This window comes from Mirounga leonina, unplaced genomic scaffold (genome assembly GCF_011800145.1).
Source record: "Mirounga leonina isolate KUSES-001 unplaced genomic scaffold, KU_Mleo_1.0 Mir_154, whole genome shotgun sequence".
Classification (NCBI taxonomy): Eukaryota; Metazoa; Chordata; class Mammalia; order Carnivora; family Phocidae; genus Mirounga; species Mirounga leonina.
Genome location: NW_023270389.1, coordinates 24,551,180 through 24,578,773, shown reverse-complemented (window position 1 = coordinate 24,578,773; position 27,594 = coordinate 24,551,180). Strand labels below are relative to the sequence as shown.

The following is a 27,594-nucleotide window of genomic DNA, read 5'->3' as shown; positions in this document are numbered from 1 at the left end:
TTTTTTTCTGGGGGGCGCCTGGGTGGCTCGGTCGTTAAGCGTCTGCCTTCGGCTCAGGTCATGATTCCAGAGTCCTGGGATCGAGCCCCGCATCGGGCTCCCTGCTCAGCGGGAAGCCTGCTTCTCCCTCTCCCACTCCCCCTGCTTGTGTTCCCTCTCTCGCTGTGTCTCTGTCAAATAAATAAATAAAATCTTTAAAAAAAAAATTTTTTTTTTTCTAAGGATGTGTCATTTATTTTTTTAACTAAACTCTACGCCCAACATGGGGCTTGAACTCATGACTGAGATCAAGAGTCGCATGCTCTACCACTGAGCCAGCTGGGTGCCCTCATCAAGGAACTTTTGACAATTCCATGATTCCTAGCAGTAAGAAGTGATGAGTAAAAAAAAATGTACAAATCACCAGTTCCAGCTGTCAGAAAAAAACCAAAGCAAATCTAGCTTTCTGATTTCACGACAAACGGGCTGTGACTAGGAGACTATCTGGCAGCAACCACACGGCGCCAAGAAAATGAATCCATGTTGCCAAGTGTGGTTTTATTCTGCGAGCACAAAGGATGGTGTAAGCATCAGACCGCAGGAATGAAATCTATGGTTACAGGTGTGCATTTTCACAATTTCATGTCTTTCCTAGCTGCTGGGGTTGTGATACGGGCAGGAAAGAGCGCAGGCACAGCTCCATTGCTGTCATGTTTCTCTGCGGCGCCGGCCAACGGGTCGCTGCAAACCTGCTGGAGGAGGCGGCAGCCGAGGGACCGGGCTGTGCTGCCAGACTCCTGCAGGGGCCACAGTCCTTACTAATAAATGAGTGATGCTTCCCGGTATGGAAGACCGGATCCTCGCAGAATTCTCTTATTCTCGTGAGGTATGTGGCCAATGCCGAGCCCTAATGAAGAATTTCTGTAGAGAAAGTTTATTGGTTCTTGAAATTTTTCAAAGCAGCCATTTAATTTTACTTGTAGACAACTCACCTGTGGCCTTTAGCCTGGGCTTGGGCATTTTCTTTTCTTTTCTCTCAGGTTTGGACTTCTTAACCATCTTTTTGTTTTTCTTTTTTGAACTGCCATAGTCACTATCATCATCGTCTTCCATTAGGAAGTCTTCATCGCTGCCGGAATCTTCTGAGAGGAAAGAAGAATTTCAACGTCCAACTTAACGTATACATCCTTCCAAGGGAATGAAGGGAGACAGCGCTAAGCATGAGGGGAGGATGGGATCTGGGAGTCAAACACTCTTGGATTCTGGTGGCAGCTGTGCCGCCAATCTGGCTGGAGTCATCACCAGCCCCACGTGTAGGGTGGGTTTAGCACACGTGAGCACACACACACACACACACACGAGGGCTGCACCACTGACTTGTTTAAACAGTCGGTTGAAAACAGGAAGAGAGAAAACTTAATCTGAATAAAAACTGGAGCCATCGCATAACTTTTTTTTTTTCATCGGTAACTTTTGGTAGTTCCATCATTCCCCTATAGTACTGGGGAGACCAGGGAAATGAAACAGAACCAATTTAGTGTGTTTGGTCCAACTATGAATAAATGAAACGAGAAAGCTAAACACAAAGCAAAAATACATATAGTTTATTAATCTGAGTAACGTGTGAAACATCTAAAACCTGCTACTAACACTTTTTTTTTGTTGGGGGAGGAGGTCTACACCTTGGCTCCCAGGCCAAAATACAAATCCTAATCACAACACCCACCATGTAACTGTTTCTTTAACAACTGTTTGTTTAGTATTTGAGTTCAAATGATGGACACCATAATCGAGAGAATCTAAAATAACCAGTATCAAACAACAGCCATCTCTTCTAACAGCAAGTATCTAATTTAAGGGACTGGCTGTAACGTTTAGCAGCCACAACAATGCAGAAGTAATCAGGGTCACAAACTACAACTGCGGCCCCAGTAACAAGTCAGCTTCACGTACTCTCCTGGAACGGTGCCTCCTCCTCCTCCTCTTGCTCTTCTTCACTGCCCACATCTTCCATGAGCATCTCTCTCTGTTTAGAAGCTGCCTTAGAGGCTGCCTGCCGCTGCTGGCGCACATTTTTATGATCTTCTTTTTCATCTTCGCTGTCCTCTGTAAGATCAAAGTTACAATGCAGCTATCAAAGAGCTGTGTGCATTTATCTGACGGCTGAAAAGCCAGTATGAGATAGAACCTGCAGCTTTATTTCATTCAAACGGGGTACATCCTATCCTTAAAAATTCCTACAAAATATACAAAAGAGGAGCTAAAATTCAAAGAATGAACTTGAAAAAGATGATGTCCTCATTACTGCATAGAAAATAGCTTGGGCATGTAGTTTTAAGTAGTCATAAAGCTGAATTTAGGTGCGAATACATGCTTCCTGTAATGTATTTTAAACTTGTATCACTGCATCGCCCTAAAATTATCAATTACATTTCAATCTATGTTCACAGTTTTTAGAAACTAAAGTTAGAATTTTTTTTTAAGAGAGAGAGAACACAAGCGGGGATGGGGTGGGGTGGGTGGAGGGTTGGGGGGGGAGGCGAGGAAGGGCAGAGAGGCAATCTAAAGCAGGCTCCACACAGACTCGGGGTTCCTGATCTCAAGACCCTGAGATCATGACCTAAGTTGAAAGCTTACGGAACTGAGCCATCCAGGTGCCCCTAGAAAAATATTTTTAAATAGAAGAGGGGAAGACTGTCTTCCAATGATATTATTCTAAGTTACAAAACCTATTTCATTTCAACTTAGGCAGTCAGATAACAGGCTAGAAAAGGAATGAAAGCAAACAGCTCAGTGGAGTGAATTCAGTGGAACTTTGTCTACCCTCCACATATTAGCTAACAGCAATCTCATTTAAAGGGAAATCCAGAAAGGCAAAAGCAGGGGAGTGTAGGTCAAAACTAAAGTGGCTGGGAGCAACACGGAATAAACCCTCAACACTGAGAAGAGTTAAATTCAGAAATATAAATACCAACAAGTAATCAGGATTTAACATTTTGCCATGGAGTCTCTATTAATTCTTTTGAGTTAAAATTCTTACCAAGAAAGCTTTCTCTGTGGCTACTGTTTCAAAGGACTACTTGCCAGTGAAACAGGTAAGGGTGAGACTATCCTTTGCTTGCTCTTCACCCCAGAGTTCATCACCGCCCCTCCCTTTTAGAGCTTTATGTCACTTAGTATTATATATGCTCTTTTTTTTTTTTAATATTTTATTTATTTGACCAAGAGAGACACAGTGAGAGAGGGAACACAAGCAGGGGGAGTGGGAGAGGGAGAAGCAGGCCCCCCGCCGAGCAGGGAGCCTGATGCGGGGCTCGATCCCAGGACCCTGGGATCATGACCTGAGCCCAAGGCAGACGCCTAACGACTGAGCCACCCAGGCGCCCCTATATATGCTCTTTTAAATCAATTTAGTTTGATGTCTGTTATTCGTTCATGTAAATGGTTTTCAATGTTAATTATGCAGGAGAATAATCTGTAAATATTTTTAAAAAACAAAGCCCCAATGTCCCACTGAAACCTACTGAATCAGAAATCCTGGGGTGGGACAGAGCAGGTAAGCCTGTTAACAAAAACCCTCACAGGAGACTGTAGTAAGCCACCAGCAAGGAGCTCTTCAAAGATGGAGACCTCTCTGTAATGCCAGTATTTACAACAGTGCCTGGCATTATTATAAAACCACTTATATGAAAATGTCCAATGAATAAAAGATATAAATCAATCACCTAGTACATTAAAAACTGTTCATTACCTGCTGAGTGAGAATCATCCTTCTTGGTTTTCACATCTTTTTCTTCGGAGTCCTCACTAGAAAGGGAAGGAGGAGAAAGTTTTAAAAGTCTTAGATCAAAATCTAAGTGAACACAGATCCCCGGTGTCTCTGACAGGGAAGAACACTGAAGAACACCTCTTCTGTAGATGAAATACTCAAACAGATGCTGAGGCGTGAAACTGCTTCCATTATTTCCCTAACTTTACGGGGATGCTAATGAATAAGCACAATTGTATCGACTTTTGGAAAATACTGCTTCCAAAGACCCAAAGGAAAAAAAGAAGGTACCTCAACACGGGCTGAAAATTTCTCACCTGTGGATAAGGCCTGGTTCACAAGAACATTTAATTTTTTTTTAAAAGATCTTATTCATTTATTTGACAGAGAGAGAAAGAGAGAACACAAGCAGGGGGAGCGGCAGGCAGAGGGAGAGGGAGATGCAGACTCCCCGCTGAGCAGGGAGCCCGACGTGGGGCTCGATCCCAGGACCCCGAGATCATGACCTGAACCAAAGACAGACGCTTAACTGACTGAGCCACTCAGGCGCCCCTCAGAAGAACATTAATAAAAAAACAATTCTCCGTTGTCAAAGGCAGAGTATAAAAATACTAAAGTAAATTACATAATGTGTGAATGGTGCGAAAGTAGGCAAATAAATGGACAGCACCAAATATAGATGCAAAAACCACCTAGAACACAATTATTAAAGGAAACTGGAGTGCAGTTATATAGATTACAATATCTCTAAAAATTTATCTAAAGCAAAATGAAAATAAGTCAACAACTATCTCCTCGTATTTTTTGCCTCTAATATTTTTTCCTTCTTTTTTTTTTTTTTTTTAATATTTTATTTATTTATTTGACAGAGAGAGACACACACACACACAGCCAGAGAGGGAACACAAGCAGGGGCAGAGGGAGAAGCAGGCTTCCTGCACAGCTGGGAGCCTGATGTGGGGCTCGATCCCAGGACCCTGGGATCATGACCTGAGCCGAAGGCAGATGCTTAACAACGGAGCCACCCAGGCGCCCTGCCTTTAATATTTCTAATACATCAGAAACATAAACACATAGACCTGCCTTGTATCATGGAGAAAATAAAAGTTCACTCAAGATCACTGCGAAGTAAAATAATAAGAAGGTGCTTCTAAGTTCAATGGAAAAAAACAGTTTTTTTAAGTCACAAAGATGCACACTTTATGTCCTTACAAATCTTAGCTCAGGAATCTGGGTTCTAGTGTCCTGTCTGTCATTAATTAGTTGTATGATCTCAAGCAAATCACTTGTTACTCTCTTCAGTTCTAAAATTTTATGATTCAATGAGAAATTCCAATAAACAACAAAAAAACCCCACTCATACATAAAAACTGCCTTCATAGCTTTTTCAAAGAGCAGGTCTTGTAAATCTCTTTTGGTATTTCTATAATCTAGACCACATTCAAATGACAAACTACCGAACCCAAGATTCCCAAACAAAGAGAAAAACCAAATACATTTCCTTACTAAGCAATCTGATCCAAGACTCACTGTAGTTCTGAAACCTGTGACTATTCTAAATGTTTTTATGCAAAATAAGCACTTAATTCACAAGTCACAATGACAAAGAACTATTACTTTTTCTAGTTCTTTTATTACTGGGTTTATAGAGACCATTACTCCTTGAGTCCCATTACAGTAAAGTCAAGTAAAAGCTGAACTTTTAAGTAGAGACCAACAGAAAACTCAAAACAACAATGGTCTGAGGAAATAAACTATACAAGGCAGTTAATACAAACGGCAATAAAAACTGTATTTCAACTGCTCCTGACACTTAGGAAAGAAAAATAAAACCAAATGATTAGAACAAGGAAAAGTTTAGGCTACATATTAATTATATTGATGAGACATTGTAATAGGTAGCAGGGGACAGAGAAATTCATTCCTAAGAGAAATATAAAATAAAAAATGAATATAATGAATCAAAGTTGGGCTGCTATATAAAACTGGATTAGAGATATACAGTACAACACCATGGAAGACCTGTCTCCCCACAGCAAAATTTTGTCTTATTTGTCCTCAAAACCATGTTTCTGAAATTCTCCAGGAAAGAAAATATTGGAGGTAAATATTGTTGTTTCTACAGATTTAGCATCCTGTGAATTCAGAATGGAAAGACTTCTGTGTGGGGCTTTATAAGATTTTAGTATTTGAAGGTAAGTATCTTGGAAGAACTGATAAGAAAAAATTTCATTTCTTTGAACTCTCCTACTTAACAGTATTATTTGGAAGTAGTATCACCTAATGGTTAAAACGTGGACTTTGGAGTTCAACAGACATGGTTCCAAAACCTGTTGGTCCATTTGCTGGATAACTTGGACAAGTCACTGAACCCTTCTCTAAGCTAGTATTACCCTAATAAAGGTGTTATGAGAATTAAATGATAATAAATATAAATTAGCACATAGTAGAGACTGGCAAAGAATCATAAACGGTAGCGATCATCATCATCACCTTTACCATCATTAAGAAGGTCTTAAAGTTACGCAACACTGAGTATGAGAGTGTGTAGATCTGTGATAGCAGAGGCAAAAATTACAGTGCTAGTCTCATGAAGCAATTATAGTTAAAATCACAACTCCTGTGAACTTGTTTATAAAACTAAAGGAAAGGGGAACAAAAACCCCCATGAATGATTAAGGTATCTGAACAAAGGAGAATGGATGATAGACAGTAAAACTCAGCAGGCTATACAACTTAAGATTCTATAAGCTTTAGTTATGATTCTGCCAGTGCTGGGTGACTGAATGGGAGAGATCACTCATTCTGCTATCACTACAATGAAAATGTCAATACTAACGTTAGGTAACAAATTACATACTTAAACAATCTCTCTGCTTATGTTCAGAGGTTTGAGGTAGTGACAAAGGTATTCTTGGAGATCACCTTAGATTCTAGCTTGAGTCCAAGCAAGCCTCGCGATCTTAAGAGGGTAACCTCTAGACTTAAGAAGCACTGCCTGAGATGGTAAGAAATATGCAAAACAACATGAAGTGGACAATAAGCACTTTCCCAAAGTAAACAGAGATTCCACCAATTTAGAGATCAGAGACCACCCTCACCTCCAGTGGGGCAGTGTAAGCAGGAACAGATTAATAATGCCTCTTACCTATCCTCCTGTGAGTTCTTTCCAGATCGCCTCTTATTTTTAGCTTCTCGAGGAGATGACCGAATTTTCTTAGCTGGAGGGCCTGAATCTCTTCCATAATCTTCATCTAAACAGAGCATTTTTCAAATTCAATGAACTATATTACGACTTTTACATGTAGAAATTATCACTGCTTATTTTTGGAGATAAATATCTCTCAAGCTATTTAAATGGTGAGGGGGCAGTATTTCCCAAATAATTTTCTTTCATTTTTAAAAAATAAATTGTTTCCAGGGAGCCTAGGTGGCTCAGTTGTTAAGCACCTGCCTTCGGCTCAGGTCATGATCCCAGGATCCTAGGATCGAGCCCCGCATCAGGCTCCTTGCTTGGCGGGAAGCCTGCTTCTCCCTCTCCCAAACCCCCTGCTTGTGTTCCCTCTCTCACTGTGTCTCTGTCAAATAAATAAAAAAAATCTTAAAAAAAAAAATAGTTATCTAGCCCAGGCCCTTTTAGTCCTCATGTGTTTACTTTAATATGTCCATAGCCAAATATCTCTTACCATTTCATATCCTACCATTTAATTTCTTAAAGATACTGCCATGTTTCAACACCTTCCTATTTACATGAAAACTATTATAGTAGTAAAGCAATACAAGCATTTTAGAATGTAGAGAACCCACAATTCTACAATCCTAACACAATTACTGTTATCAAGTAAATTGCTTTTATTTATTTATTTTTTTAAAAAAGATTTTATTTTTTTTTTTGACAGAGAGAGACACAGCAAGATCAGGAACACAAGCAGGGGGAGTGGGAGAGGGAGAAGCAGGCTTCCCGCTGAGCAGGGAGCCCAATGTGGGACTTGATCCCAGTACCCTGGGATCATGACCTGACCCGAAGGCAGACGCTTAACGACTGAGCCACCCAGGCGCCCAAGTAAATTGCTTTTAAGCTAAAGTATTAAATGCAGCATACTCTGACACTTGAAGAAAATATCTCTAACTTCTAAAGTCCTATAGAACTAAAGAAAATTACCCAATCTTAAAAATTGATTTTTTTTTTTTAAGACTTACTTATTTTAGAGAGCGAGTGCATGCATGTGAGCAGGAGGAGGGGCAGAGGAAGAGGGAGAGAATCTTCAAGCAGGCTCCATGCCCAGCGCAGAGCCCGACATGGGGCTCAATCCCACGACCCCAAGATCATGACCTGAGCCAAAATCAAGTGTCGGATGCTCAACCGACTGAGCCACTCAGGTGCCCCTGAAATTGATTATTTTTAAAACTGTTTACTACACCATTATATATAATAGTGGAGAGATCTGGAAATAGTCTGGAGCTTCAGCAATTTATTAAATGGTTGGACACATTATAAATTCCATTATGGGGCGCCTGGGTGGCTCAGTTGGTTAAGCGACTGCCTTCGGCTCAGGTCATGATCCTGGAGTCCCGGGATCGAGTCCCGCATCGGGCTCCCTGCTCGGCGGGGAGTCTGCTTCTCCCTCTGGCCCTCCCCCGTCTCATGCTCTCTCTATCTCATTCTCTCTCTCAAATAAATAAAATATTTAAAAAAATAATAATAAAATAAAATAAATAAATTCCATTATGGAATATCACACAACCATTAATAGGAGTTTCTCAAATAACTTTTTTTTTTTTTTTTGAGATTTTGTTTATTTATTTGACACAGAGAGAGCACAAACAGGGGTGAGTGGCAGGCAGGCAGAGGGACAGGGAGAAGCAGGCTCCCCACCAAGCAAGGAGCCCGATGTGGGGCTTGATCCCAGGACCCTGGGATCATGACCTGAGCCGAAGGCAGACGCTTAACCGACTGAGCCACCCAGGCGGCCCTCAAATAACTTTTTACAACAGGAGAAATATACTCATAAGTAGGAGTGGGATAGGAGGGGGACAGAACCCAAAATTCTATAGCAAGACTTCAACTACGTTTTTAAAAGGGACAAAAGACACAGGCTTTTTAAACAAAAAGGTTAAAATGGCCATTTGCTAGCCAAGGGACCTTGAATAATATCTCTGCCTCAATATCCTTATCGGTAAACAATAACAGTATTCCCCATTTTAATAGGAATGCTCTACTAAGGATTAAATGAATAAATGCAAATATTTAGCAGCACTTAATAAATGTTAGTATTTCTTTTGGGAGGTTGATTGTATGTTATTACTCTTCTTTACATTTCTGCATTTTCTAAGTTTTCCCAAATTGCACATATTACTTTTATAAGTAAAATTAGATTTTTAAAAAAAAGGAAGAATAGTAAATGCATCTGGAAAATAATGAGAATAAGGGCATATTCTAAAGAAACCTTTTATGGCTAAGATTTAATACATATTATTCAGGGACGCCTGGGTGGCTCAGTTGTTAAGCATCTGCCTTTGGCTCAGGTCATGATCCTAGGGTCGTGGGATTGAGTCCCACATCGGGCTCCCTATTCAGCAGGGAGCTTGCTTCTCCCTCTGCCTGCTTCTCCCTCTCTGCCTGCCGCTCCCCCTGCTTGTGCTGACAAATAAATAAAATATTTTTAAAAAAAGACATACTATTCATTCCATGATAAATTAGTTCACAATCCAAGATGTTCCACACAATACTCTAAGTTACTTTATTATGCAAAAAACTTAAACTAATATAAGGTACGTTTTACTGTGATTATAGCTGGGGACATTATCAACTAATAAATACTGCATCAGAATTACTGCACATTTAAACTATGGAATCCAAAACCGGTAAGAAAAAAATTAAGTATTTATTCTTAATGACTTACTAAAAAAAGTTAAAATCCATGCAAGTTCAACTTTTGCTTTGGGTGACACAGATCTTGATATAATTTACAATTTACTGAAATCATGAAACTTACCAGCATCATCAGATTCCTGAAACTGGGAATAATCAACGACCTTTCTATTTCTGTAGAAAGAAGAGACTCTAATTAAGATCATAAAAATGTAGGACTTTTCTATGATATTAAAACACATGCTCCTATCTCATAAACAAAATTAGAACTAGCTCTGTGAAATTTTTCAGTAAGCCCCCACCTCAGCCAAAAAACCTTCACGTTGTTACAGAAAAGTCTAACTTAAACCAAAAGTATTTCAAACTACAATTCTCCTACTGCTCATCTCAATGAGAGCTCAAATACTATTCTCTCCCTCAAAACCTCCCACCTCCCAAAACACACTTAAACAGCAAAATGAGCCAAACTACCATATGAATTCATTAATGACACAGAAATATCACATATGCATCAACAAAAACTAAATGTTTTACATTTTCATTCTTACTGCTATACACACATACACGTGTATACCTGATAAAATTATTACTGAGTTTTTTCAAGACAGAGTGATTTTTAAATATAATAGTTACATTATAATATACAAATTATGGTGATAGTAGATTAAGCCTTACATTGAAGAAAAAATAACTGATCCATTCAGAAGATGCTTTTTTTTTTTTTAAGATTTTATTTATTTATTTGACAGAGAGAGAGACACAGCGAGAGTGGGAACACAAGCGGGGGAGTGGGAGAGGGAGAAGCAGACTCCCTGCTGAGCCCTGCGGGGGCTCAATCCCAGGACCCTGGGATCATGACCTGAGACAAAGGCAGATGCTTAACGCCTGAGCCACCCAGGCGCCCCAGAAGATGCTTTTTATTAAATGGTCTGTAATTAAGAAAAATATGAAAGTCTCACAAATTTATGTATCTACTTGACTCAATGATTTTAAGTACTTCCTATTAGGTAAGGCATCTTTAACAACTTGAACCAATCTTAATTTCCATTTTCGTACTTCATACTCTAAAAGTTTAAAATTCCTCCTTTAGAGATATATAAAAGCTTCCATGTTAGTATCCAAATAGCCTTGCTTTCAAAAGAGCCTTCCAGGTACTGTACCATTTAGATACTGAATAAGTGAACTGAAATCACTAAAAGAAACACGCCACCAACTACACTTAAGCCTGAGCAGAGGAATATTCCTGATTTTATAGATTAAGACATCATTTATATCCAAAGACAACATGCTCAGAATCCAAGCATACATACAATTTCTATGTAAGATGTGAAAATGAAAGGTGTAGGAGTGAATTCTGAAAACATGGGGCTTAGATGTGGAGGAAGGTATAGCCATACCTTGGCTTTGGAGAAGATAGGCTCTTAAAGGATTTTGCCTTCTGTTTTTCTTTGGTCTACCAGCAATGAATTATCTTTTCATTGTACTGCCTCAGTAAGTCAAGATGCAAAACTATAAAATATGCTCTAGATATGTTTTGTTAAAAGCAGCTGATTTTATAAATAAACGATACCATTTTATTAGGAAAGTTAATTTTAAAAACATGACTATTAATTCCACTTATATGAGATATCTTAGAGCAGTCAAAGTCAGAGACAGAAAGAATGGTGGGGGCACCTGGCTGGCTCAGTTGGTAGACCGTGTAACTCTTGATCTTGGGGTTTTGAGTTTGAGCCCCCGTTAGGTGTAGAGATTACTTAAAATAAAATAAAATAAAATAAAATAAAATAAAATAAAATCTGGGTGGCTCATTCAGTTGAGTGTTCAACTCTTGCTTTCAGCTCAGATTATGATCTCAGGGTCTGGAGAGCGAGCCCTGCAGCTGAGTCAGCTTGAGGTCCCCCCACTCCCTCTGTGCACACTGCTGCTCTCTCTCAAATAGATAAATAAAATCTTAAAAAAATCTCCCTCTGCCTGCCGCTCCCCCTGCTTGTGCCCTGTCTCTCTCTGTCAAATAATCAAATAAATAAAATCTTAAAAAAAAAAGTTAAAAAAAAATAAAAAAGAAAAAAAAGAAAGGAAGGAGAATGATGAGGGGTGCCTGGATGGCTCAGTCTGTTAAGCGTCTGCCTTCGGCTCAGGTCATGATCTCAGGGTCCTGGGATCCAGTCCTATATTAGGCTCCCTGCTCGGTGAGGAGTCTGCTTCTCCCTCTGCCCCTCTCCCCGCTCGTGTTCTCTCTCTCAAAAATAAAAAAATAAAGATGAATAAAATTAAAAAAAAAAAAAAGAATGGTGGATACCAGGGGCTAGGGGGAAGGAGATAGCTAATGACATGTATAGTTTCACTTTTGCAAGAGAAAGTTGTAGAGATTGGGTGCATAACAGTGTGAATGTATTCAATACTACAGACCTGTACACTTAAAAATGGTTAAGATGGTAAATTTCATGTGATTTTTACCACAATTTATTTATTTATTTATTTATTTATTTATTTTTAAAGATTTTATTTATTTGACAGAGAGAGACACAGCGAGAGAGGGAACACAAGCAGGGGGAGTGGGAGAGGGAGAAGCTGGCTTCCCGCTGAGCAGGGAGCCCTATGTGGGGCTCGAACCCAGGACCCTGGGATCATGACCTGACCCGAAGGCAGACGCTTAACGACTGAGCCACCCAGGCACCCCTTTTTACCACAATTTAAAAAGAATAAAATATTTTCTATAAAAAAAGACTAGTTGGGGGGCTGATAATTAAATGCCTACTATGTTTTAACAAAATAGTGATTTTTAATGATACATACTATGAAAAACAGTATTAGGACTATGCTCTGCATTATTTAGGATCAAGAAAAATGGGACATGTAACCAGGATAAGAAAAGTATCCAGAAGAGGGAGTTTGAAATCTTCATCTCTAATAGTTAATGTACAGGTTCTGAAATTGCAGGCATAATAATTCTAGTTTATCCATGCTGGTGGGATTGCAACTAAAATAATGGTACAATTTTTGGGTACCATCTATCAATAGATATATTCTATGAGACTATATAAAGAAGGGTAACCAGAATGGCGAAGGGTTTATCATATGTAGAGCAACTAAATAAACTGTAGTTTTTAACTTGTAAAAGAGAAAACATGTTAGCTACTTTAAGGCTTTAAAAATAAAGGAGCAATAAACATACAGGCCTATCAGCTTCCTGATCAGATTAAGTGTGGGTTCAACATAAACAACTTTGTAATAGCTAGCTAAGATAGTTACTTCCTTAGTCTGTCACAAGGAATACTCCAGAATGGAATTACACAGTAAAAAGTATAGAATCTTTGTTAATAGGAATCTTGGGTTCTGGTTCTAGAACTTCAGGCAAATCACATAATTTCTTTGGGCCTCAGATCCTTCTCTGCTGGAACTGATGGCCTAAATTGCCAGACAGATGTAAAAAGTTATGCCTTTTTTTTTTTTTTAAGTTTATTTAAGTAATCTCTACACCCAACATGGGGTTTGAACTCATAACCCCGGGATCAAGAGTCGCACACTTTTCCAACTGAGCCAGCCAGGAACCCCTATGCCATAAATTTAAATAAAATTATTATTAAAGTTCAAGGAAAAAGTTTTCCTCAATTGCAAATGGTCAGCTATCATTCTGTGTATGACACATCTTAACTCATATCGCTGTACCATTTGTTTTCTTCCCTAATCTAAGCTTCTTGAAGGTAACAATGCTCTTATATCCACATTTCCCCCATTTTTCTTTCTTTTTTTTCAGCCCGCCTGCCTGCCTGCCTTCTTTCCTTCCTTTTTAACCACAGAGCAAGGTAAAAAGTAGACACTCAGATGTTTCTAATTTTTTGCTCTTAGGGCCAAATTTAAGGGCTCTGTTAGAAACCTAATTTTATAAGATACTTGAGAGGATAATATCCAATCTCCTTAAAGTCTTTGAAGGCCTTATCTTTTGCCACTTAATCAAGCAACCCGGAAATTTGTAATTCCTCCAATCAGGTTGTTTCATACCAGTTGGTCATGCTTCTCCTTGGCCTACATTGCTGCTCGCCTCAACTCCCACTCCTATCAGATACAACCTTGCCTCCTCTCAACACCTTTAATCCTCTACTGATACTATATAATCTGCTCAATTTGTCTTCCCTACTAAATGTGAACTTCTTGAGGACAGGGGCTGTCTCTCCTTCATTCAGAACACCAAAATCAAGAAATGCATTTGATGAGCAAATGGACTTGGCATCTGCAAAGAGTCAGGGTGGGAAAGCGTATCATGAGAGGATGTATGTGGGAGCCTTCAGCCTATCAGACATTTATTTCCCACTGCCCTTAATGACAAAAGAAAATTTAGTTTCCACCATATGAAATAACTAGTTATTTTAAATCTAAGAAATTAAAAAGGCAACTATTTAGTACATTTTCTTCTATCCTAGTTTTTAACAAGCAGAACTACCAAAAAAAAAAAAAAAATGCCATGTAGACTATACTGATATTATAGGAGTAATCAAATTTAAATTTTTCAAAATTAAATTGAGGCCACTCCCTCATTTGAAACACAAAATATTTTACCTTCAGTTATGTCAAAATGGTCAAAATTATCAGAATTCTCTTATGTACATAATAAATGTCATTTATCACAGAAACTATAAAATCCAAGTAAAGCAAAATGTAAATATAGAAGCAAATCTGTCTTAAGGATAACTAGGCCAAAAAAAAAAAAAAAAAGAATGCATCCATCCATAAATTAAGTTAGAGGAAAAAGAAAAAATAATTTAAATAAAGGATCTGCGTTAACAAGGGTCATTCATAATAACTCATTATAATGATTTATAATAATAATTTGGTTCAATTCCTGCCTTCTAAAGATACTTCAAAACAATAGTAGAAATACTATTCCATTCCTTACAGATTTACCTTATTTAGGGTGGAAATCACGCTTACTGAACTTACTCCCATGTAAACTAAAAACAGAAGATATACTGGGATAGAAACACATTTTTGAGTAATATATAAGTCTAAGGGCATGAGAAGTTCTACTTCGAGTTGAAAACAAAGAAACATTCTTACTTCCTCAAAATACCATCACTTAAATGCCTGAGTCTTCAGTGTAAAATGAGCATCGACAACTAGGACAATAACTAGAACGGGGAGGACAACACAAAATTTCACTATAGCATAGAAGGTTAAAAATACAGATTTTTGAACTGGGTTAAATCCTGGCTCTGCCACTTACTAGTTGTATGTCCTTGAGCAAGTTACCTCCCCTCACTGAACTTCAGTTTCCTCACCTGTAAAATAGGAATAACAACACCTATCTCTCAAGATTGTTGTGAGGGCCAGCTACACAGCTAACCAATAAAGAGCAGCTATTATTACCTGTAAGTACTAATTTGTTCCACCCAGAATATCACTGCAGTTATGAATATACACAAGTAACACTTTCAATTATCTGAACATGACGATTAACTTGCTGTTTTAAAGTATGTTATGTCTTAGGGAAAATCCGTGTATAACTTTTGACTCCTACCTCCAAACTTAACCACGTAATAGCCTACTGTTGACCGGAAGCCTTACCAATAACATAGTCGATTAACACATTTTGTATGTCATATGCACTCTTACAATAAAGTAAACTAGAGAAAAGAAAATGTTATTAAGAAAATCCTAAGGATGAGAAAATAGATTTATAGTACTGTGTTGTATTTACTGAACAAATCTGCATAAAAGTGGACCCATGTAATTCAAACTCAGTGTTCAAGGGGTCAACTGGATAGGAACACAAAAACTTCAATTAAGTTTTTTCTTACTTTAAAAACGTACATGATCTGTCTAGATTCTAAATGTACCTTGGTCACAATGAACCAATTTCTGAATGATCACCAGAGGGCTCTGAGATGAGAAGTCCCCACTTTTGCATCAGGTTAAAGTGCAAAAACAAACGGTAAAGCGGGAAGCTAGACAAAGAACATGAAAAGATCTGGTTTTGGCACCAAATGGGGATAATTCAAGCAACTCAGAAGCAATAGGGACTTTTTTCTTCCACTCTCTTAATCAACTTCTTTCTACTAAATACTGAAAAGTCTACACACCCAAAATGCTCTTACAGCAGTGACTGTCTAAGACCAAAACAGTGATACTCCTCAAACATGAGGCACCTCCAACCAACATTCTGAAGAGTCAAGGATCAGTGTTTGAGATGAAAATTATCACACCTTTGAAATGACCTTATCTAATCTTCTCTCTCTTGCTTTCTCTCTCTCTCTTTTTTTTTTTTTAGAGATGGAGACAGGGGCGGGGGGCGGGGGGATCGGGATTGGGAGAATCTTAAGCAGGCTCCATCTCACAACCCTGAGATCATGACCTGAGCAGAAATCAACCAACCAACCCAGTCACCCAGGCACCACCCCCACCCCCCCCCCCCCGCCCCGCCTCTTTTCTTAAAAGTAAGCTCTTGGCTCAACACAGGGCTTGAACTCATGACCCTGAGATCAAGAGTTGCATGCTCTACCAACTGAGCCAGCCAGGTGCCCCTAACCCTCTTAACTTTACAGATGAGAAAACTAAAACCACATAATCCAGCTCTACTTTATAACAAGTCTGCACATCAAAATATGGAGATCAATAACAAGCAAACTCGGGGGAGGAAGCAGAACTTCTGAATATAATTAAATTATTGACACCCTAAGCTTTATACTACTTCAAGAGCACAAAACCATTTTCTCAAGGCAAACTGGAGAGCCTTTTAGACAATCTATTACATTATTAAGCTCCATCAACAGACTATACTTCCATTTTTACCCTGAAGAAGTTCTGGTCAATGCAGGGAAGAAGCATAAAAAAAAAAATCCACCTTGCTAGCTTTCTAGAATTTAACAAGTTCCTCATTAGGCACTTAAAGCACATTTGAAATTTGAATTTTGAGAAACCTAAAATAACAAACATTGCTCTTTTGACTAATCACCTGGGTGGTAAACATCACATTTGGTCAGATGAATGAGATCCTATAGAACAATGTTTTTCAACTGATAGGTCACAACCCACGACTGGATCCTGAAATGAATTTATTGGTGTATAACCTGCATTAAAACAACAAAGCAAATCAAAAATATCAGAGAAAATTGTACCTAAATAACAGTAAGTTCCTGACACTTGTTTCAGGTGTTTGTGTTCTTGTGTGTAGGGACCTCATCAAACAAGTTCGAGACCCACTGCTTTAGAATAAAGTGGATTGCAAAAAGAGATTTCTAAAGTCATTGTTATTTTTACCTTTACAAAAAACAATTTGTTATTGATTCATGGCAGCAAAAGAATAACTTCTCTTCCTATTTTAATTTCCTTTTTTTTTTTTTAATTATTAAGCAGGCTCCATGCTGGGCGTGGAACCCAACATAGGGCTTGAACTCATGACTCTAAGATCAAGACCTGAGCTGCGATCAAGAGTCAGAAGCTTAACTGACTGACCCACTCAGGCGCCGCCCCCTGGCTCAGGTCATGATCCCAGGGTCCTAGGGTCGAGTCCCACATTGGGCTCCTTGCTAAGCAGGGAGCCTGCTTCTCCCTCTGCCTGCCGCTCCCCCTGCTTGTGCTCTCTCTGACAAATAAAATCTTTTAAAAAATAAAATAAAGGTTTTATTTATTTATTTACTTACTTAGAGCGCGCTTGTGTGGGGAGGAGCAGGAGGAGAGGGAGAGAGAATCTTAAGCAGGCTCCATGCCCAGCACAGGGCCCAAAGAGCACGTCTCAGGGCTGGATCCCACAAACCAGAGTTCATGACCTGAGTTGAAATCAACCGACTAAGCCACCCAGGTGCTTTAAAGTACCTCTACCCCCAATGTGTGGCTTGAACTCACACCCCAAGATCAAGGGAGTGCATGCTCTACCAACTGAGCCAGTAAGGGACCCCTAATTTCCTATCTTTTTAAAAAACTTGATTTTTCAAGTTTAAGCACTAATAAAATTGACCCAAGTTTGGTGGCTAGTGGTGGGGCAGGAAGTATGGTGATGATGACGACACCAGGTGTATTATATGTCCTAGAACTACTAGACCTTTGACAATCTAATGCAATCTTATCCCAAACTTGTTATCCTAGCAACAAATGTCCCTAGAAGGGAATCCTAAGAACCTCTCATGACCCAGAAGGTGAAATCTGGCACTAAATCTGCCTCTAAAGTCCACTCACCGATTCTGTCATGTCTACCTCCTGGATTACCATGGTTTAAATCTAACCCCTCCTCCACAGAGTAGCCCTTACACTTTATAAGACAGTTTCCACTTTTTTCTTCAGGGCTAAATACTAGGGTTCCTTCAATCCTTCCTCGTGACTTATTTCAAGCATCCTCATGACCTAGTCACTACCCTGCATACCACCTGGGATTTAGTAAAGTTTATCAAGTAGTGCCCCAATCTAATCGTAACAACACAATAAGGTTTACAAAGGTGTATGCGGAGGACAGAGGGAGATCAGGATTACAAATTTCCTCCTCCTGTTCTACTCTGGGTTTGTACTAATGTAATCCAAGATCTCAATTGCCTTTTGGGCTGTTATATCACAGAACGTACTGGATGTTGCAATTCCAATAACCAAAGCCTCCTTTTCCCAAGATGCAAGACCTTTTTGTACTTCATTTCAACATATTATTTAACTTCTCAACTTCCTATTACCTGCAAACTTAATCAACACTGGCCAAGAACAAAGTCCTTTAAGGCATCAGTGGAAATGTTCTTTTAGGCTGACCTAAATCTATTCATCTGCCTTCTCTGGGTATGGCTATTGAGGTCCAAGTCCATCACAGTGAACTAGCATTCTGCCTACATTTCTTCATTTTTCCCACAAGGACCTCATGTGAAGCTCTGTCAAAATCCTTGTTGAAAGAGAAACCCAGGGGGCTCGTGGGTGGCTCAGTCAGTTAAGGGTCCGACTCTTGACTGCCGCACAGGTCATGATTTTAGAGTCATGAGACTGAGTCTCAAGTTGGGCTCTGGGCTGGGGGTGAAGCCTGCTTAAGATTCTCTCTGTGCACCCCCCCAGCCCCGCCCCACTCACTCACTCTCTCTAAAAAAAAAAAAAAAAGAGATAGGGATGCTGGGTGGCTCAGTAGGTTAAGCATCTGCCTTCAGCTCAGGTCATGATCCCAGGGTCCTGGGATCAACTCCCATATGGGGCTCCCTGCTCAGCGGGGAGCCTGCTTCTACCTCTGCCTGCCCCTCCCCCTGCTTGTGCTCTCTTGCTCTCTGACAAATAAATAAAATCTTTTTTTTTTTTTTTTAAGATTTTCTTTATTTTACAGACAGTGAGAGCAGGAAACCAAGCAGGGAGAGTGGGAGAGGGAGAAGCAGGCTTCCCATGGAGCAGGGAGCCCAATGTGGGGCTGGATCCCAGGACCCTGGGATCATGACCTGAGCCAAAGGAAGACGCTTAACTGACTGAGCCACCCAGGGGCCCCAATAAATGAAATCTTTTTAAAAAATGTATAAAAAGAGAGAAACCCAGTATTTTTACAGTATTCTTTTACTCTAATTAAAAAAAAAAAAGGGTTCATTTAAACCAATGATAGTTAAGCTTCTAAAAAATAAACGTTTTTTGTCTGAACGAAATATTCCCAGGAACCACAAAATAAGACACAGCGAGTAAAAAGTAAAAGCAGCATTGTAAGAGCATAAAGTTGTCCTATAATTTCAAATTTAAAGAATTTTCTCATTACAGATTTTCCCAACTTCTGTTTTCAAGATAGGTTTTCTAAAGATTTCCTGGCCAGATCAATTTGGGTATTATCACCTCCTTAAACAAGTGAAAGCTTTGAAAGTCCTGCATTAAAGAAACCTGCTTAACTTTGATCTTTAATATTTTAAAAACAAAATTTGAATCCAATGCTTGTGATATCCCTGAAAGCCAGCATTAGGAAGACTACTGACCTGAGACTGGCTTTTTGTGAGCCCACGCTGAATTTAAAATTACTACAACAGCAGTTACTACGATGCACCAGATACTTCACCTAAATTCTCATTTAATCCTCACAATCTCACAAGAGGAGCTAATTAATGTGAATTCAATTTTATCTGAAGAATCTAATGCTCAAATAGGCTCAGTAACTTTCCTACCACTGCAAGTTATTAAGTAATAAAGCCAATTTTCCAACTCAAGCCCATCTGAACCAATACCCCACAGGGCACTGTTGTTGCCTGTAACCTCTCAAACCTTCCCTTCCTGATCCTTCACAAATCTGCCTATCTACATAAAGTTCCTGTATCACTACACTACTCCCTTTGTCTCTCTCCATTCTTCTATTCCTCAAAGATTATTCATATGCCAAATTTTCTCAGGACATTAAGAATAGTTCACAGAAGTCAGGATACCTGAACTCAAGACTAACTTCTTACAAGCATTTCATTCATCTTAAGCTTCAAGTTGGCTAAGATTTATTCCTTTGACTGTATCTTGTATCATTCTGTTACAACTAAATGTAAAATTCAAAGCATCACAAGATGCAAGAAAACAGTTAAGTATAATAAAATGAACATTCTAGGAAAGCAGTCCTAGGTTTCTTGGATGGAGTTTCTAATTTCTGCAGAAAAGGGGAGGTAGTGAAGGAGTTTTGAATGATGAGCCAGGCAGGTGTTTATTAGCTCACTGTCATAATCCCCTACTAAATCTTGTATCAACTTGCTAATGTTTCAGTCCAGATGAATAAATAATAGGACACTTATTCCTAAAAAATATTCAGTTCCACCATATCTCTCCATATAGGAAAATATTTTGTCTAAAGGTCACGAACACAAATTTCAGTGAGTAAAAAATATTAAATAAAACGGGCTAGATTTTTCCCAACATGTAAGTTGAGTGTAAAACCTATACATTTAGGGACAGAGAAACCTCAAGCAGGTCAGACTGAAGGGGCCTCAGAAGCGCACACTACCCTGTAGAGTCCTGTCTGCAGCAGAGTGTCTCGGGAACCTCAGTGGACTCTTTCAGTTGTCTTAACTCAACCACCTGCCACAAATCTGCAGGCTGTCAGGTTTAGTGACTCGTTACAATGAAGGCAATGGCACATCAAGTGTGGAGTACCTCACCATACAGAGGAAAACAAAAGCGTTTGGGGAAAGGTAGATTTTAGGGGAAATTTAAATAAAGCAGTATCTTGATAGGCTCAAAGCACAGGGACAATGTGTTTAATGGGGTTAACATCAGGTCTGACCACAACTGGGTCCTACTTCTTGGCAGAGAAGTTAAGCTGGATGTGGAATTGGGTCCAGCAGCTCCTCATCTGAAGCTCTTAAGTTGTAAAAGGAGTTCTCCCAAGTCAAAAGGACCTAGCTCTGACAGAAGTGTGGGGTTTCATTCTTACTAATTTCAAACAGCAAAGTTTCTGATAGTCTCTGCTTTTAGAGAATAATTTCTTAGTAGGAAAGCAGTAGTCACTTGAAAGAGGATTGATCTAAGTCTTACAGCTGCAGCTTATCTGTGGAAGACAGCCAGCCATGTTTGCTATTCCAGCCCAATGAATGGCAGAGTGGATTTTTTATTTCTAAGTGGAGCTAATGTTTACTTTCTCAAGTAGTTCATCTTCTGGGTCATTTTAGCTTGACAGATGAAATCTCCTTGAAGATCACCTTGCTTAGCAAGTAACTGGAGAGGGGCACAATTAAAAAAAATAGACATGCACGAAGCAGCACCTGAAAATATGCAACACCCAGTAGAAACATTCTTTGGCAACCTGTGGTCTCTCTGACTAAAGTATTTCAAAGACCTGTAATTATGGCTATTTAGATAGTAGTTATCTAAAAATATGGCAATGCAAGTCTCTAACCATCAGTTCTACTTCTCAGAATCTAGATAGAAATAGGTTTTTTAAAAAACAAAAACAAAAAACAAGGGGATGCCCCAGTTTGACCAAAGTGATCCTGTGCTGACTCCAATGGTTTCTATTGTGCACAACATGGCGGTCTGTTAAGTGCTAGCTCTCATCTCAACAATCCAAAAAGCTTCTTCTTCATAATCTGGAGTAATGAGATCATATTTATTCCTATCTTTGCAGCTGAGAATTTAAAAATGCAAACAGAAGTAGCATTTCATGGCATACTCAATAGCTTCATTATTATTAAGTTCAAGTAGTTGAAGTTTGCAAAGCAACCCATCTGGCTGTGCAAGCTCTAATTCTTACTAACTCCAGAGGAGCACCATTCACAGGACTAGGAGATGGTGTCCTAGAATTACACACTACGGTGGTGACCTTGTTTTGTACTTCTGGGAAAAACAGGCCATATGCACAATAAAACCAATTGCCCTTTCTTTATTCAAAATTACTTTTTCCTTAATTAATTTTATTTCTAGAGTTGAAAGAAACCTAGGAAAACTATAAAATGCTTTGTAAAGGCAAGCTACTATTCTTCTAATGGAGTGCAACATCTCCATCCCTAAGTAGAAACCAGAGCCTACATTGCCTGATCCCTGGATTTCTTTCTCTGCACCATGTTACCTCCCCCCAACCATTAGTTTTATTTAAAACGCTAAAAATTCAACCACTTACCTTAGTTTGTAACTTTTGTCAAGTTAAATCAACTCCAATTTTTAATCTTAATTTTCCTAATTTTATCATACTCAGTTTTACTATCGGTGTTGAACCTTTCCAAATACCATGTTTTTCCTTTGTCCTTTATTTTTTTAAAGTGAGCTCTACACCCAATGTGGGGCGGGAACGCATGACCCCAAGAGCAAGAGTCACATGCTCTACTGATTGAGCCAGCCAGGTGTTCCCTCTTTTTGTCTTTTAATATGATGTATCAGTAACAGATTTTAAGTTTTGTTCCTGGGACAAATCCTACTTGATCACATTTATTTTTAATACACATTGGATTCAGTTAGCTAATACTCTGGTGTTTCTGCATCTATACTTGTATGTAAAATGAGTCCATTAATTTTCTTGTAGTGTCCTTTAGGTGGTTTTGAAATTTATTCACTTAATTTAGTCAGGGAGTAAATGCCCTTGTATTACAAAATCTATACATACTGAAAGCAATGCCACTTATCTAACGTTCACATTTCTCCCCCCAGGTGTTATACTATTTCACTGCTTTTCCCTCTCCATTCAAGTTATCTTCCTTTAACCCCTTCACATATTCTCCTATTCTTTCCGAAAAAAATTTTCACCCTCCTCCCCCATTTTAAAGTTGGTCCTCCCCATCAAAGTCCTATTATGAACTGTAATCCCTTCCAAAGATGGCAAAATGCGCTACTACCATGAAAAAGAGTAACACCCTGTGGCAATGTGTCTCACGGGAAAGATCACATTGGTTGTGGCTTGGTCACACTTGGATTTGAATTCCCGCTTTACCTCTTCACAGGTCAACTGGGCCAGTTAATTTAGCCAAGCCTCAGCTACCTTACATATGCGACGGGAGTAACATATACCTTGCTTGAAGAGTTGTTTGAAGAATGTGAAATATGTGTAAAGTTTCTGGAAGAAAATTTGGCACAAAAAAAGTTGCTCAGTGATTGTTCTTTTGAGTTTTGATGTGATTTTATTTTTTCTAAAATTGAAGGTTGAAAAAGTACTTCTGTTAAAAGTCCACAATCTCTAATCCACAATTTAGAAATTCAAAAAGTTCTGAAAACCAAATGTTTCAGGTTTACCTGAACAATGAGAGGGCTTTTAGTTGCTTTTTAGTGTGAAAATTCAGTTTTATTACAGAGATATTAAGGTGTTTGATTACAGAAGTACTACTGCAGAACTCAATGGTGATAGCCCATTAATGCACAGTATAGGCATCATTACTTGAAAAATTTTTGAAAATAACTGAACTTCCAAAACACACATGGCCCCAATGGTTTCAAACTATACAGGGATTGCAGACCTGTTACTACATTATATGTGGAATCAAATATAGTCAATGCAAATCTAGTAGCAAGCAGAATAGCTAAAACTCATGCAGTTTAAATAGTTTTGCAACTATTTTTACACTTTAATTCCTTTGGCTTCAAAGTCATCACTGGCAAACTGAAGGAACTGGACTTCATCTCTGAAGTTTTTAGTTTTTCAAAAACATACTTTTAGTTAAAAAGTATCTCTGAAAATTATTTTAAATTGAGTTGAACAAAACTGCTATTTAAAACATTTATTTAAAGTAACTTTTTATCAACCAGTATGAACCTATGCTTTCACATCTAAACTTTCAAGGTTAAAGGTTCCCTGCAATCTCAAGTACTAAACAAAAAACAACTAGATATCAAGTTATGTTCTGAAGAAAGGAGCAAACATTGATCTGAATGACTTGGTCATTTTCAATAAGGGAAGAGGGTCTTTGAAGAATACACTAAGCTGAATTTCAAGAAACCTGGTTTCAAGTCTGGACAAGTCAGTAAATCTCTGATTTTTCTTCCTCATATTTTACAAGTAACAGCATTTTCTTTCCTTCCTCACAAGAATCATGAAAGCACTTTGAAAAAAAGTGCCGTATACTACAACATCAATACTTATCAGGCCGAAGGTAAAGTGATTACTATTCAGAAAGGGTGAAAGTAAGCAGGCCTGAGAATTAAGAAATCTAGGTTCTAGGCCCAACCTCTACATCCAGTGTGTGATGCAAGACACTTCACTTGTCCAGATCCCCATTAAGTCACTTGTAAAATGAATTTGCCTAAATTTCTTTCTAGCTCCAAGATTATAATTTTATGCTATAAAATTGAACCCAAGGCCTAAAATATTTGAGCTCTCATTTATATACAATGAGTCAGATGCTGTAAAAGGTAGAGACAGCAATACTGTATGAATAAAACTACTTAGATGTGTTGCACACATCTATGGAAAAACCTGCTCCAGCTTATCAGTTCATCATTCCCCGCACACGGAAATTGGTGTCAAGTAGCCATTAGTACATTTCTAACTCTTCTTTAAATGCTCTGGTTAGTATTAAAATGAATAATACTTACAGTAAATATGAACACCAGAAAAACCTCCAAAATTATATATAGGCCCTAAAGGGCAGAAATATGCCCTAAAAGAAGATGTGCTGACACTTATTTTCCAACTTGTGCTTTTTTGGGGTTTTTTTTAAACAGGTTGATCATTCTGATATCTGGTCAATGTCTATCATTAATTTTTTGTTAAATGCCCTCAGGTATATAGATTCTTCATTTACACCTTGGAACAAAAGCACTTCCCTAAGACAGGACTTTATTGCAAAATTTAACAAACCACCAAACTCAAGTTTAATTATTTCTGCTTTATTATTGCTCATGAGTATATTAAAAACTTTTTAAAAAGTTACAAAGAGACTTTAATCACTAAAATATATAATCAGAAACCAAGTTGCTTTAAATTTAATAATATGAAAGTGACCCCAAAAGCCAATATATTAATTTCATTCTTCAATTGGGGCAAATAGACAGTTAAAATTACTTTTAACAACATAATGAACAAGAAAAAAGTTGTGAAGTCTCCAAAAAACGGACAGCCCCATGCTCAATATATCCCCACCTGGTGATATTTAAAAAAAAAAAAAAAAAAATCAACGTTTTCGAATGAAAAAATTCTGTTCGTGCTCCCAATATCTAAATCTGGGAACACAAATTCAGGCAGATGAGTATAATAAAGTCACAACAATAACATAAAAAGTCATCAAAACCTAGTGAACCGAAGTGGAAAGGTAGAAAAAAATAGTCCAATTTCACCACACAGTAATTTACTTCCAGAGACAGGAGATCCAATCCAGATGAATCAAATCTTTATTACGATATTGTCTATTTAACCTGATCCTAAAGAAAATATTCTACATAAATTGATGGGATACATTCATCAATTTTCATGCCAAAAAAAAAAAAAAAAGTATGCATACTATAATCTGAAAAATCTATCCAGACTCCTTGCCAGAAAGTGGGCAAAACTCTTCCCGGTGGCGATGGGGAGTTATCAGAGATGCGGGTAGAAATTAGAAGGCAGAAAAGCAGTCAGGGAGTTAGTTAGCCCTCTCCTCATGCCCACCCCGAGCGTGGAAGTATGCAGTCCCATAGCACCACCAGTTGGAGACGGATGCTCTAGTCGGAGACAGAACGGTGTGGAACAAAACCCTTTCCCGGGTTCCAAACCTCTCTTTAGAGCTCTAGGTCAAAATACTTCCGTTTCTCACAAAACTTGGAATGAAGAAGGGGAAGCAACAACTGTTAAAACATTTTAAATCTAAACCTTTACCCATATATCTAGAAAACACCATGCGAAGCAGCCGATCCCTTACATCGAAAGCGTCACGGACACTACATTGAAAGTAACAGTTATTTGCAACAGCTCTCCTCCTAAAGGCCTCAACACATTGGATTAAGCCACACCCCTCCATAAATGGCACATTCCATACAACAGCCAGGAGGACGGCGAAGGGCGATTCCACCGTCCGCTGGGAACAGCAAACTTGTTGAAATTCTCAGAATCAAGTCTACTGGTTACCTGAATCTAGTCCCTTTATTATTAGGTTATTTGGGGGGGAAAGAGAGAGTTACAAAAACATCCGAGACACGTACGCCGAGTGAGCGTAGAGACAGGCAGCGGGAACGAGAACCACACGGGATTTGGGTCGTGCTGTTAACCCGCACCTTCCTGAGTAGGGACGTTTCCCCGAGGAAGGACATTTCTAGTCGGAGGGAAACAGCGAGCTCGACGTGGGGGGAGGGGGCCGTTAACCCGCTCCGAACTCCGAGTCGGGGGAGAGGCAGCAGTCATTATTTTCCAGGGCCCAGTCCCGAGCTCTCACTTTTGCCGGAGGGGAAAAGAACGGGTCCCGCCCACGCCCGGCCCAATCCGGGAGGCGGGGCCCTGCGGCGACCCTGGAGGACAGAGGCGGGGCCGGGCGGCAGTGCTGCCCCTCCCCCTTTGCATGGAACACCCCCGTCCGCTAGAGAAAGAGGGCTGAGTTCCCCCACCCCCACGCAAGCAGAGGGGGCAAGGAGCCACCCGGGCGTCTCAGCCCCTCCTCACGTAAGGTGGGGTGGGGAGCCGAGCCCGAGCCCGACTCGGCCCGTCTCCCCGCAGGCTCCAAGGGGTTGGCCCCGAGGAGGTGGGGCCTGGGTGGGGGCACTGACTTCACACCCCTCCCCCTCCGGCCGCTGTCGGTTCAGGGAACACCCCGCCCGCTCCAGTGCGGCGGGTGGGGGAGGCAGCAGAGCAGCCCGGAGCCCTGCAGCGGCGCGGGGCGGGGAGGAGCGCGCGCATGGGCGCGCGGCCGCCACCCCCGCGTAGCCCCGCGCGCCAGCAAGGCCCCCCACGCTCAAGGGCGCGCGCGGGCCCCGAAAGGGAGGAGGCCGCGCGTGGCACCGGAGAGGGCCGACTGCAGGCTTCTGTCCCCCAGTCCTTCACCACTCACCCCCAACCCCCTCCATCCCGCTCCAGGCCTCGGACTCCGCACTGACCTGACAGGCCGAGACATGTTCGCTGTCGAAACAGGACCGAGTCGAGAAGCCAAAGACCAGGACCCCCCCCACCCCGCGCGCTCGGCGCCCCACCCCCCCCAACTTCGGCCGATGGGGCCGCTGCCGCCGAACCCCGAACTGCTGGCTTCTCAAACTCCGCTGCTTCTTGGTTCAGGGCCCCTTAATCAGACGAGCCCCCCGCTCCCCCGTCTCTTCAAAATGGATGAATCAAACCAGCCGAAAATGCGCCAAAGCCGCGGTGCAACCAAGCGCACTAGGGCTCGTGGGCTCCGCCCCATCACGCCCGGTCATTGGCGGGTTTTGCCAGATGCGCCGAGCTTATTAGCCCGTTTGAATCATCACGTCTTCCAGGCTCCGCCCCGCGCACTGATAGGCCCCACCTCCTCCGTGGGGTCCTGTTAGTCAAGATGCTCTGAGAGCGCACGGCCGCAAAACAAAAATGGTCGCTGCTTGGCCCGCCCCCTGGTTTCCACTCCGGAATTGCAGATTCGTTTTGGGTTGCATCTTGGAACGACTAGAAAAAAAGATTTACATAGGGTTCAGTGTCATTTAGTGGTAGTTTAATGATGTTTCA

General features: G+C 40.1%; 1 protein-coding gene across 2 annotated transcripts in view; it reads right to left on the bottom strand.

The window, feature by feature from the left end:
* Positions 1-27,225, bottom strand: part of NUCKS1 (nuclear casein kinase and cyclin dependent kinase substrate 1) — a 33,096-nt gene extending 5,871 nt beyond the window's left edge. Inside the window, exons 1-6 of one of the 2 annotated variants that reach the window (XM_035010208.1) lie at positions 27,000-27,225; positions 9,745-9,794; positions 6,897-7,002; positions 3,731-3,786; positions 1,933-2,085; positions 972-1,118 (exon numbers count right to left, since the gene is read on the bottom strand). In XM_035010208.1, coding sequence (XP_034866099.1) covers positions 972-1,118; positions 1,933-2,085; positions 3,731-3,786; positions 6,897-7,002; positions 9,745-9,794; positions 27,000-27,016 — 529 coding nt within the window. In that variant the 5' untranslated portion in view covers positions 27,017-27,225. Of the gene's footprint in view, positions 1-971; positions 1,122-1,932; positions 2,086-3,730; positions 3,787-6,896; positions 7,003-9,744; positions 9,795-26,999 lie in introns of both variants that reach the window. The other variant, XM_035010207.1, reaches the window with a different exon arrangement.
* Positions 27,226-27,594: the final 369 nt, after the last annotated feature.